The sequence below is a fragment of the Salmo salar genome, chromosome ssa25 (genome assembly GCF_905237065.1).
Source record: "Salmo salar chromosome ssa25, Ssal_v3.1, whole genome shotgun sequence".
Taxonomy (NCBI): Eukaryota; Metazoa; Chordata; class Actinopteri; order Salmoniformes; family Salmonidae; genus Salmo; species Salmo salar.
In genome coordinates, this window is record NC_059466.1 from 39,407,474 (window position 1) to 39,419,424 (window position 11,951).

Here is an 11,951-nt window from a genome sequence, read left to right on the forward strand (position 1 = left end):
GTGGGTAAATAATGAACATGATATACAGGAAGTCATGTGTTTACTGGATAGGGATGTCAGTGCTGGACTTTGTCCCCAGCTACACTTCTACAGAATATACAATCTCTATGTTATCAGGGCAGTTAACCAATGAAGGAGATATGCTGCACTAGAATAAGAATGACAGGCTACACCGGAATGATAGACTGTTACTGTGCTGGTTAAAACACCACCAGTGCTGTTTGATCATGTGAATGTGTCTAACCCCCTGTTTCCTCCCTTAGATACAGCAACCCCCGCCCACTCTACCCCCTCACCTCTCATTAAAGAGGACCAAACCCTGCCTGGCCTACCCATAGACGCCCAGGCTACCTCCTCAGCCCCTCAGAACCCCCCGACTGCCCCCCAGGCGGCACCCCAGGCTGCCGTATCGTGGATGAGCATGGCATGGGGGAAGACCAGGGGCCTCCAGCAGCTCTTCACCAGCAGTTTGCCCAGAGAGTTCACCGGCATGCAGTCCCCAACTCAACCGCAGGTTCAGACCACAACGCAACCACACACACCGTCACTGGCTAGGATTGTGATGCAAACTCAGAGACAGAATGCAACACAACCACAAACGACAACGCCACCACAGGCTCAGACCACAACACAACCACAATCACAGACCACAATGCAACCCCTGACTGCTAAACTACTGCAGTCACAGAATGCAGTGCAACCACCACAGACAGCAGCACAAGCCCCCACACAGACCACAAAACTACCAGTGACACAGACCACAATGCCACCACAGGCTCAGACCACAAAGCTACCAGTGACACAGACCACAAAACACCTGCAGACCACCAAAACACCACAGACACAGAACGCAACACAACCACAAACAATGACACAACAATCAACACAGAACTCAAAACCATCAACACAGACGTCCAACCAAATCAACAGTCGAGCAGCACAACCAACCGCTACTCAACCGCTAGCCCAGTCTACACAACGCTCCGTGTCTCAGGTGACCCCACAGTCCAGCCGACGAGCAAACCAGCCCACCCTGTGCTCCACTCCACAGACCCAAGCCCAAATAACACTACGGATCGCCCCAATGGGTGCAACTTCCACTCAGCCACCGGCCCCATCTACCCTCTCGTCAAGCCCACGCTCCACACCCAGCCAGCCCCCTTGGAGCGCACAAGGTCTCAACCCTATCCCCCAGCCCAAACCAGCCTTAGCTCCAACAACAACCCCAGTCCAACTCCTAGTGAGAGGTGAGAAGTTCCCTAGCGACCACAGGAATAGTGAGGGGGCGGCTGTGTCAACAGAGGAGAGGGTGGACCGGGACAGGCCATTGACTGTGGGAGGGACGGCAGCCTTTTTGGAGAAACGGGCAGAGTGGACCCCTCCTGCTGGAAGCAAGGTAACATCCCTGCTCTCTCTCACACATCATCTGAGAACAGAGGTGTCAATCAAATAGAGTTTCAGTTCACTCTCACTCCTCCCCAATACAGGTAGAGCTCAGGAGAACCAGAACCCCACCTGAGTCTCAGCCCACGGCTGAATTGGCTGCTCCTCCCAAAGCCACAACTATTCACAGAGACGCTAAAGATGCTAAACTCGACAGGAGGCCAGGTAGAGCGATGTTAACACATTGGATGGTTGAAATAGTGACTGATTTATATGTTATAGTAGCCATTAAGATAGTGTCCTATTCATTTCTATGGTCATCCTAACAGCCTCTGTGTTCCCCTCTTAGAATCGAGCCCAACCATAGTGGCAGGCAGACTTGCAGACCGAGAGGACAAATGGCTGAGGAAAAACATGCCAACTTCATTGTCTCCTTCATCATCACCTTCGTTATCATCCCCCTTGCAGACCATTTCTGACAGCGGGGGTCAGCCATCTTGGATGGAACTGGCCAAGAGGAAGTCAATGGCCTGGAATGACAAGACCATGGACTGATAGAATGAGAAAGAAAGAAAGAAAAGAAAGAGAGCGTCAGGGGGATATGTACTGTATATAGGGAGATAAAAAGAGAGAAGGGGGAGTTCCTTATTTGAATGCACTTATTGCTAATTGCTCTGGACAAGAGCTCCTTTGTAAGTTGTGAGAGTGACAGAGGGAAAGAAACATCAACAATGGTAGTGATGGGAATGTAGAGAGACTGAATGACAAAGTGAGATGTTGAGTTCATTGAAGTGGAATTTAATTGACCTTGGAAGCAACAGCTATTGGTCGAAACATGCTTCCCTTGAATGTACAGACGTGCTGTGTTTGCGAAACAACGTTTGTACTTCATGTTTCTTGTATGGGATAACTATGAAGCTGATTGGTTTTCTGTCAGTAAGTTCTTATCTTTTGAGTTTTGATCCAAACATATTTTTTTCCCCAAAGTCTGGGCTTATGTTGGAGATGGAAATAATATTGTTTGAATTATCTATGAATGCTTCATCAGAAATAAATCATTTATATGATACAGTAGTTGTAATAAATGTTGATATATCGGTGTGTTTTCTGTCAATAAGACAGTTGTCTGTCATTGTATTTTTGCTGACTATACAAACAGAGTATTAAAAGTACCCTGTCTGTGAACTCACTCCCCACAGGTGTCTCAGGTGGAGTCGGGATATGCAAAAAAAAACATTTCCAATAGGACAAATATAATCACACACAAAATGATTTAAGCATTTAATATCAAAACTATTTTGGTTATTCAAAGACAATGTAGGACTTCAGAAAGCTGCACAGAAATATAAAATGTGTCAAACCACATTTAAAGCAGCATGTATGACTAGTTCTGGCCTGGGAGAATTTCAGAACGGAGGGCGACATTCTCCCAGTCATTACGTGCTGTACCAGGGGGTGGCGCTGTGGCAATTCTTGTCTACCCCTTGCGCAACTAGTGTCTCCGCCTATCGCTCTCTGCTTACAATACGAAAACACACATACATGATTCACTAAACAGACAACTTCTCAAAGTTTTATGAAGACATACCATCTTTCCCAGGTATTATTTGGCGCTACACTCTTAGGAACTCTTGGGCTGTCGCGTCCAACGACCCCGTGTCCGAGTAGGAGGTCGCCCCCGTTGTGCTAGTGGACAACAGCGGGCTTTGGAAACCGGCATAACCGCACTTGGTGTTACAAGATGGTGCGGAGAAGCCCAAAGAAAGCGTCAAATCGAAAACCAAGGATGCAGCGCCCGTGTCCTCTGCGTCCAGGGTGTTCTCCTATCAGATGGAGGAGATGCCAGTGCCCCCTCACCAGGAGACGGCGAGGACCGCCAGATACATGGCCCACTACAGCGGCTGAGGATATCTCACCACCATCAAGACAAGGTACAGTACTACATTACAATTGCTCCATGAAGCACATTATCACTCAACATTTAGTATCATGTGTTGTGTTCAGATAACAGCCAGGTATAGCCTGTGTATAACAATATTTTGTGTCCACAGATAAAGGGCCTTCCTTTTGGGAATATCTTCTCGACAGGAGTCCTCTATTTCTACGTCACCCTGATGGACTGTAGCAGACCTGAGAAGCTTCCCATTCGCCTCGCTCACTTTCTCAGAGGCAGAGGGAGACTAATGCAGGTAGAATGGAGAGTGTGTAGTGGGTTGTGATACAACCTGTGATCGAACCAGGGTCTGTAGTGACACCTCTAGCACTGAGATGCAGAGCCTTAGACCGCTGCGCCACTTGGGAGCTCTTGGGTCCCCATCCAGTAATACATTGAAGTGGCACATTAAGGCTTGCTGCGTGTATGTCTGTGTTATGGTTCAACATTGTTATGTCTCCCCAGGCAGCAGATGTATGATCCTGAGGACCCTCGCTGTGCCAGACTGACTCTGACAGGCAAGATGGTGGAGGTGGAGTTCGCCAAGAAGGCCATGTTCTCCAGGTGTGTGCGCAGGGCACACTAATTGTTCGTCCTCCCTGAACATGTTTTGAGTGTCTGTCCAATTGTCTCTACATATGTGCAATGTGTGTGAGCCTTTGTACTTAGCATACCTGTCTGCGTGTTTATTGAGTAAAATGCTCTTGCTCGTCGACACCCTGTGATGAAGAAATGGCCAGTGGGACACAACTGGTTCTTGATGAAGCTGCAGCTAACCCAGGTCTGGCTCCAGGATTGGGTCGGAGGAGTGTCACTCATCCCCCTGGAAGACTACTTCAAAGCCACACCCTACTGAGAGGAACTTCATCCACAATGTATATGAAATCTGCTACACCGTGTCAGATACAACACACGGTACCAATACAAGACTGGTGCCTCCCTGTATGGCACAGCAGCTGTCATCACATTCATCACCACAAACACAACATAATGGGAGGCTCTAGAACCTTCAAACTCAACTCTGGACCTAGATGCCAGTTCCACTGTGTTTTTTCATTGTTGCCCTCTAATCAGGGACTGATTTACACCTGGGATACCAGGTGGGTGCAATTAATTCTCAGATGGAACAGAAAAGGGTAAGAGTTGAATAGCCCTGCTCTAGAAGCTTTTGTTCTGGAATATTTTGAAGTGAGATGGGAAATATGAAGAGGGTTTAGACCTTCTCTAGGCAGAGTGTGGTCTTACCATGGCTCATGCAGAGTAACAACAAATGTAAGATGTCATCCAGTTCAAGGGAAAGCTTCAGAATGTGAATATACAGACGTAGATATAGATGCCTTTAAGCAGACACTGGAGATTGTTAAATGTACAGAATGATTTACTTGCTTTGCAGATGTTGTTTATCCAATGCTACCACAAAGCTTTTTCACATAATCTTCTGTCCAACAGCTAGACAATGACAAACCAAAAACCTAGCTAAAACAGGCTCATGTCTGGTGGACAATAGATTGACTCTGATCTTGAGTTGTCAAGTCACATTTCTATTTTCTGCATAGGTCAAATAATGGACATGTTTTCCCAGTCTTTCAATCGCGGTATTGATGCAGTAGCCTAAAGCTGATAAAGTGTTATGATTTTTCATTTTTATAATTGAACCACTGTCAATGTAGGTATGCTCCTAATTATGCACCGATCAAAATGCCTTTTTCTATATTAACTGCTTTTCAAAAAGTATTTTGGTTGCACTTGCAGGCTATTCTTTGATTGCTGAAATCTCGTGTTTCCAGTACGTCCACACTAGTCGCGGCGTTGAGTTTAATTGGCTACACATTATTAAAACAATTTTAGTCTTTGGTAAATAAATACTGGACCGATTCAGTCCAAACTGCATACAGTATTTCTAATTTTGTTGTCAATGTATTTGTTAATTTGTCAAACAGTATTTTGGGATTTTGGTGCTGAAGAGAGTGGGCTCCAGAGTGGCGCAGCGGTCTACATCTCAGTGCTAGAGGCATCACTACAGACCCTGGTTCGATTCCAGGCTGTATCACAACCAGCCGTGATGGGGAGTAGGGTTGCACATTTTGGGGAGTATTCAGAGGTGGACATTTTCCGTGGGAATTAACGGAAATATATGCAAATTAATATTAATACCATTTAAATATAGATGTTTTTTGCATTGGATATATTTACCATATCATATGGAGACAGAAACATAAACCTTTTACCTTATCATAAGTAGACATAATTGCAAATGATTAAATCCTTCCAATAGAAATTTAAAAAACGATTTAGTTACGAATTGAACTTTAATTAAATGAGTTGACTCTTCACATGGGATGATTTCACTGAACAACAAAAGAAAGGGAATATTGAATGATCCCCAGTGATCCATCGCATCTCCCAAAAACGTTTTCAACATACATCTGTAAAATGATAGTCTAGAAACTAAAGCTTTGGTTGTCTTCCTCTCAGGCTTCCATGTCTTCTCCCTGGACCTCCTCAATGTCCACCTCTTGAACATCAGACTCTGAGGCCTCATCTTCACTGTCACTTTCCAACCTTGTCAGGCTCAAAAAGCCTCAAATTTGCCAGGATGGCTACCAATTTTTCAACCCATGTATTGGTCAGCCTGTTGCGTGCTTTGGTGTGCGTGTTCCCAAACAAGGACCAGTTGCGCTCTGAGGCGGCTGATGTTGCTGGGATTTGGAGGATGATGGAGGCAACAGGGGAAAGAGCCTCAGATCCACAAAGTCCCTTCCACCAGGTGGCTGATGAGATATGTTGGCACGACTGCCATATTGTATCTCCATCCCAAAACCCTTGCTTGGAAGTGTACATCGCCAGACTGCCAAGAACCTCGACCTCATCCAGGCCAAGGTAGTGAGACACGGTAGTGATGACACCATAGGCCTTGTTGATCTCTGCACCAGACAGGATGCTCTTGCCAGCATACTTGGGGTCCAACATGTACGCTGCGGCGTATATGGGCTTCAGGCAGAAGTCTTCACGCTTTTTGATGTATTTCAGAACTGCAGTTTCCTCTGCTTGGAGCAACAGTGAAGTGGGCAGGGCAGTACGGATTTCTTCTCTTACATCTGCAAGCAGAGTCTGAACATCAGACAGAATGGCATTGTCTCCCTCAATACGTGCAATGACTACTGCTATAGGTTTCAGGCTGCTTACCACTCTCTCCCAAAGTACATCATCCAGGAGGATCCTCCTGATGGGGCTGTCCACATGGCCATTTCTTGGAGAGACTCCTTCCCCTCCAGGAGACTGTCAAACATGATGACAACACCACCCCAACGGGTGTTGCTGGGCAGCTTCAATGTAGTGCTCTTATTCTTCTCACTTTGCTTGGTGAGGTAGATTGCTGCTATAACTTGATGACCCTTCACATACCTAACCATTTCCTTGGCTCTCTTGTAGTGTATCCATTGTTTTCAGTGCCATGATGTCCTTGAGGAGTAGATTTAATGCATGAGCAGCACAGCCAATGGGTGTGATGTGAGGGTAGGACTCCTCCACTTTAGACCAAGCAGCCTTCATGTTCGCAGCATTTCCTGTCACCAGTGCAAATACCTTCTGTGGTCCAAGGTCATTGATGACTGCCTTCAGCTCATCTGCAATGTAGAGACTGGTGTGTCTGTTGTCCCTTGTGTCTGTGCTCTTATAGAATACTGGTTGAGGGGTGGAGATGATGTAGTTAATTATTCCTTGCCCACAAACATTCGTCCACCCATCAGAGATGATTGCAATACAGACTGCTTTCGCTATGATTTGCTTGACCTTCACTTGAACTCTGCATCCAGCAAATTAGTAGATAAAGCATGTCTGGTTGGAGGTGTGTATGCTGAGCAAAGAACATTCAGAAATCTCTTCCAATACACATGGTCTTTGAGCATCAGAGGTGAACCAGTTGCATACACAGCTCGAGCAAGACATTCCAGGAGGACCATGAGCTGTTGCTATCGATAAGGTGTCTGATTCATCATTTTCACCTCAAATAGAAGTATAGGGACTTTTGTCAGAGGTTGTGAGTGCTGAGGGAACTTTATGCACTTGGCCAGATTATTCTGCATCATTGTTGCATTCTTCACATATGATTTGGTTTGTATTTGCAAATGTACACAGCTTTCCTTCTACATTAGCTGCAGTGAAATGTCTCCACACATCACATAGTGCCCGTGGCATTTTCCTGTAAAGATTAGGAAAAATATTGTAAAAAAATCCCAAATACAATTCCATGTACAGATAAGTATTTAAGCAGTTAGATTAAACAACTCCTTTGTAAGATAAATGTTTTAAAATGAAACATGTATGGAAACAGGTGAATTAACACTCCTCAGTTAGCAGGCTCAAGCAAGCTAAAACCCACATGGCAGCAAAAACTAGCAGAAATTGTTAACAAGTTAGAAATGATTTAAACACACTTTGCTGTGGGCTACTATTTACTAGTTAACAAAAAATAATGTATGTCATGTAAAATATATTCACCCCACCCAGCATTGTAATCAAAACTTACCAGAAAGCATGTAGTCGTTGGCTCAGACAGTGTAGTAGTGTGGGCTCAATAGCATCTCATTAGTGTGCAAGATCTTGAGAATCCGCTGTACATGTGATGGAAGAGTGCACTGTGCACGCAGAGGGTTTAACCAAAATATGCCACAAGACCTATAATTGCCTTGTGTATCCCACAAAAAAGGTTCACTGTTAAGCTAAAATATTTGATGAATTTTAGCAAAATTACCCAAATTCCAGGGCTTAACTTCCCATGGAAAATTTCCGGAATAATTCTGGAAATTTACCGGAAAGTTTCCGATCCTTTGTGTAACCGATGTGAAATGGCTAGTTAGATGCTTCGGGGGGTGTCAGTTGTTGATGTGTGCAAGGGTCCCTGGTTCGAGCCCAGGTTGGGGCGAAGAGAGGGACGGAACCTACACTGTTACATTTGCAACCCTAATTGGGTGTCCCATAGGGCGGTGCACAATTGGCCCAGCGTCATCCGGGTTAGGGATTGGCTGGAGTAGGCCGTCATTGTAAATAAGCATTTCTTCTTAACTGACTTTCTTAGTTAAATAAAGGTTGAATAAAACATTTTTTAAAGAGTGGTGTGTGTTTTACTAGCTCGAGCATCCCATAAATTCTGCACAGCGCAGGTGCGTGTTGACGGTTAATACTTGGCAACCAATGGTGTCAAAAATGGTTGACAGATGTTTGGGAGACCAGTGCAGTGATTATTCCTTTGAAAACCGTAATTTGGCCACCTTCGAGAATAAATGCATTTCAGACAACAGTTTAGGGCATCAGGTAGCCTAGTGGTTAGAGCGTTGGTCCAGTAACCAAAAGGTTGCCGGATCAAATCCCCGAGCTGATAAGGTAAAAAAGAAAATCTGTCATTCTGCCCCTGAACAAGGCAGTTAACCCACTGTTCACCGGTAAGCCATCATTGTTGATAAGACTTTGTTCTTAACTGACTTGCCTAGTTAAATAAAAAATACCAGAGGGTAAGTGTGGCAAATGTAGTTTTTAATGGTTGTACTGTAATTTAGATTGCAGGTATCAAGTAATTAGATAACTAGCCAGCAGGTTCCGACTCTACCTTATGCTTGTTTACACTGAGCTGCGCTGGTGTCGGAACGCAATCATGGTTACATTACGACACAATGGAGCTGGCTTGAGGTATGGGTCAGAAAACATACCTCAATGCAGGGATGGGATCCCAGATAGCAAAAAATGTGATCCCGCTTGCTATTTGCCGTAGCCTTTATGTCCAAGGCTATACATTTCTACTACAAGTGGGCAAATGGCAAAGTTCAAGACCTGGGCCCAGATTCACAAAACCTTCTTAAGAAAAATTGCACTCATGAACTATCTTATGAGCTTATTATTTTTATTAAGACGCTTCTTAAGTTTATGCATAAGAAGTGTTTTGTGAATCTGGGGCCAGATTTGCATCTCTGTCGGATAGCCTCCACTCATAAGCCCTTGCTTGGCAGGCTGCTTTTGCACCTGTGTTACACCTAATGCTTTAGTTTAAGTAGATTAATGATATATTGACTATGGCCAAAAATAGCCTACATTTTTGCCATTGATTTAATATACTATATAATTGAGGCAATACAAACGGTTCCTTTCTAAGAATAAATGTCACTCACGAAACCGCTGTACCCACTTGAAGAAAAGTGTTGATCACTACGTACCTCTTAAACACCACAGAAGTAGCCAAAAAGCCTCAACAGGAAGTTATTTGTTACCATCTTCTATCGAGTTTACAAACCAAAGAAATTCCACAGGCTTTTGGAACAAAATTATTATTATTTTACACAACTAAACATTTGGAAATACCAAACAATAACACACTAGCAGCACCCATTCAGTCGGTTATGGATAGATGGAGCACCAATTCACTATCCTGGATTTTGAATCATGCATGGAGTGGCTCATTTGCAGGAGACAATAGACCCCGTTTGCTAGATAGCTTAGCTGGTGTTTTTATTTTTTTATTTATCAAGTTAAACCTAGTTTATATTCTGTTAATTTACCAGATTGGAATGCAAAGTCAGTTTGCTCAAGTAACTAACATTTACTGCTTTTCTTCATTTGTGAGTAGTGTTACTTGTGTAATGTTAACGTCAATGAGGACAATAACGCTAGATTGCCTAACTAGTTAACGTTACTTGCTAACGTTAGCGAGCTTAACTAGCTAGCTAGCTAGCTAGAAACATAAACTTGGCTGTTGCTAGCTAGCTAAATTATGGTAAATGCGGTTAAGTTGGGTAGTTTGCCATCTGGCCAGTAATGGCCAGCCCCAGCATCGTATTCACCACAGCACCATGTGGATGTGATAGCCATGGAGGTATGTAACGTTACATTCACTTGCCCAGATAAGACTGCCTATCTGTTCTTGCACAGTATTTACTTCATTTCAATGTAAGTAACGTTATTGTTTCAAACAGGGACAGGAGTGAAGCATTACGACGGGCCAACTGTGCCATGTTTGGGCTGCAGACATGAAGGTAATAACATAAACTGTTACCAACTTAAATGTAAATACTTATTGGAAATATCTGCCATCTATCTTTAGACTGTCACAATAAACGTATATAAAATATAGGGGGTGGGGGAGGGAAATATGTTAACATAGTGTGTAATTTCTAATAATTCTCTTGCATTTTGTAGCTTAGGTTTCTGTCTGTAATGGGGCCAAGGACCTGAAGTGGACAGTGTGGCGGATGCTACCTTGTATTCTGTCAGTCTTGCCACAACCTGGACAGGGGATAAGGCCTGTTTCAGGGACTGGTTTCTGAAGACTGTTATTCACCGTAAGTTGTGTTACTTGTTTTCTCTACTTTTTAAGAATATTCTTAAACTCGTAACTACAGGTGCGATTCAAATGTAACTCAATGTTCTTACTTTGTGTATAGGAGCCATTCGGAAGAACCATGCAATCCGGCATGCCACAGATGAGGGGGTCCAGATTCAGGTCACCCGTTACCTGAAAGGGGCCTCCGGTTGGAGGCGGCGCACAGGGATTCGCTGCAGTGAGGGTCAACATCAAGTCTCGGACAACCTGTCTCAAAGCCTGCTTCTACCCCACCAAACCACAAGACTGTTCCAACAGCCTGGGCTGACTACTGCACTCAACCACACACTTAACAGTTATTCATATTCTGTACACACTGAAATCCGTTTTGTCTACCGGACCAATGCAATAGTTCTGTCACCTTACTGCACTACTAATGTATATACATTTTACATTACATTTACGTCATTTAGCAGACGCTCTTATCCAGAGCGACTTACAAATTGGTGCATTCACCTTATGATATCCAGTGGAACAACCACTTTACAATAGTACATCTATATCTTTTTGGGGGGGAGGGGGGGTTAGAAGGATTACTTAATCCTATCCCAGGTATTCCTTAAAGAGGTGGGGTTTCAGGTGTCTCCGGAAGGTGGTGATTGACTCCGCTGTCCTGGCGTCGTGAGGGAGCTTGTTCCACCATTGGGGTGCCAGAGCAGCGAACACTTTTGACTGGGCTGAGCGGGAACTGTGCTTCCGCAGAGGTAGGGGGGCCAGCAGGCCAGAGGTGGATGAACGCAGTGCCCTTCTTTGGGTGTAGGGACTGATCAGAGCCTGAAGGTACGGAGGTGCCGCTCCCCTCACAGCTCCGTAGGCAAGCACCATGGTCTTGTAGCAGTCATATGATTGATATGCTGCAACTGCTCTACTTATTCCACTCACTATGCACATGGGCAAACAATGTCCATAGCCTACTATATCCCTATAGGCAATAATAAATAAAGGTTTATTTTATCTGCTGCCTGTTGTACCTGATTTTGTTTATTTAGTATTTTTATATTAGTATGTTATATAATTACAATATCACTAATTTGATTGCTTTCCTATGTTACTTATTTGATTACTGTCACTTTTGTCACCGTTGCACTGTGAGAAGCCTGAAAATACATAGCAATAACATTTTATTTGGCTGGATTTGATTTGTCGTCACCAGTGGATCCAGGTGAACAGGACTGGCCCACGTTATCTGATATTTTGCACACACAATCATTTGCAGTACCTTTCCCAATGGAGATGGCATCCAATGTACCTTAAATAATAAAAATC

General features: G+C 44.1%; 1 protein-coding gene and 2 long non-coding RNA genes across 3 annotated transcripts in view; all 3 read left to right on the top strand.

Annotated features, from left to right (window-relative positions):
- The window catches only part of LOC106586782 (proteoglycan 4), a 3,615-nt gene extending 1,135 nt beyond the window's left edge, over positions 1-2,480 (top strand). The window contains exons 2-4 of the mRNA XM_045707284.1: positions 264-1,396; positions 1,488-1,608; positions 1,733-2,480. Of these exons, the coding sequence (XP_045563240.1) occupies positions 264-1,396; positions 1,488-1,608; positions 1,733-1,938 (1,460 nt within the window). The 3' untranslated portion in view covers positions 1,939-2,480. The remainder of the gene's footprint in view (positions 1-263; positions 1,397-1,487; positions 1,609-1,732) is intronic.
- Positions 2,481-2,776: 296 nt separating this feature from the next.
- On the top strand, positions 2,777-5,220 carry LOC106586744 (uncharacterized). Its single transcript, XR_001324244.2, has 3 exons — positions 2,777-3,314; positions 3,435-3,572; positions 3,782-5,220. It is a non-coding gene; the product is annotated as an uncharacterized lncRNA (long non-coding RNA).
- A 4,636-nt stretch (positions 5,221-9,856) lies between these two features.
- Positions 9,857-11,138, top strand: LOC106586743 (uncharacterized). Its single transcript, XR_001324243.2, has 4 exons — positions 9,857-10,178; positions 10,279-10,338; positions 10,502-10,644; positions 10,747-11,138. It is a non-coding gene; the product is annotated as an uncharacterized lncRNA (long non-coding RNA).
- Positions 11,139-11,951: the final 813 nt, after the last annotated feature.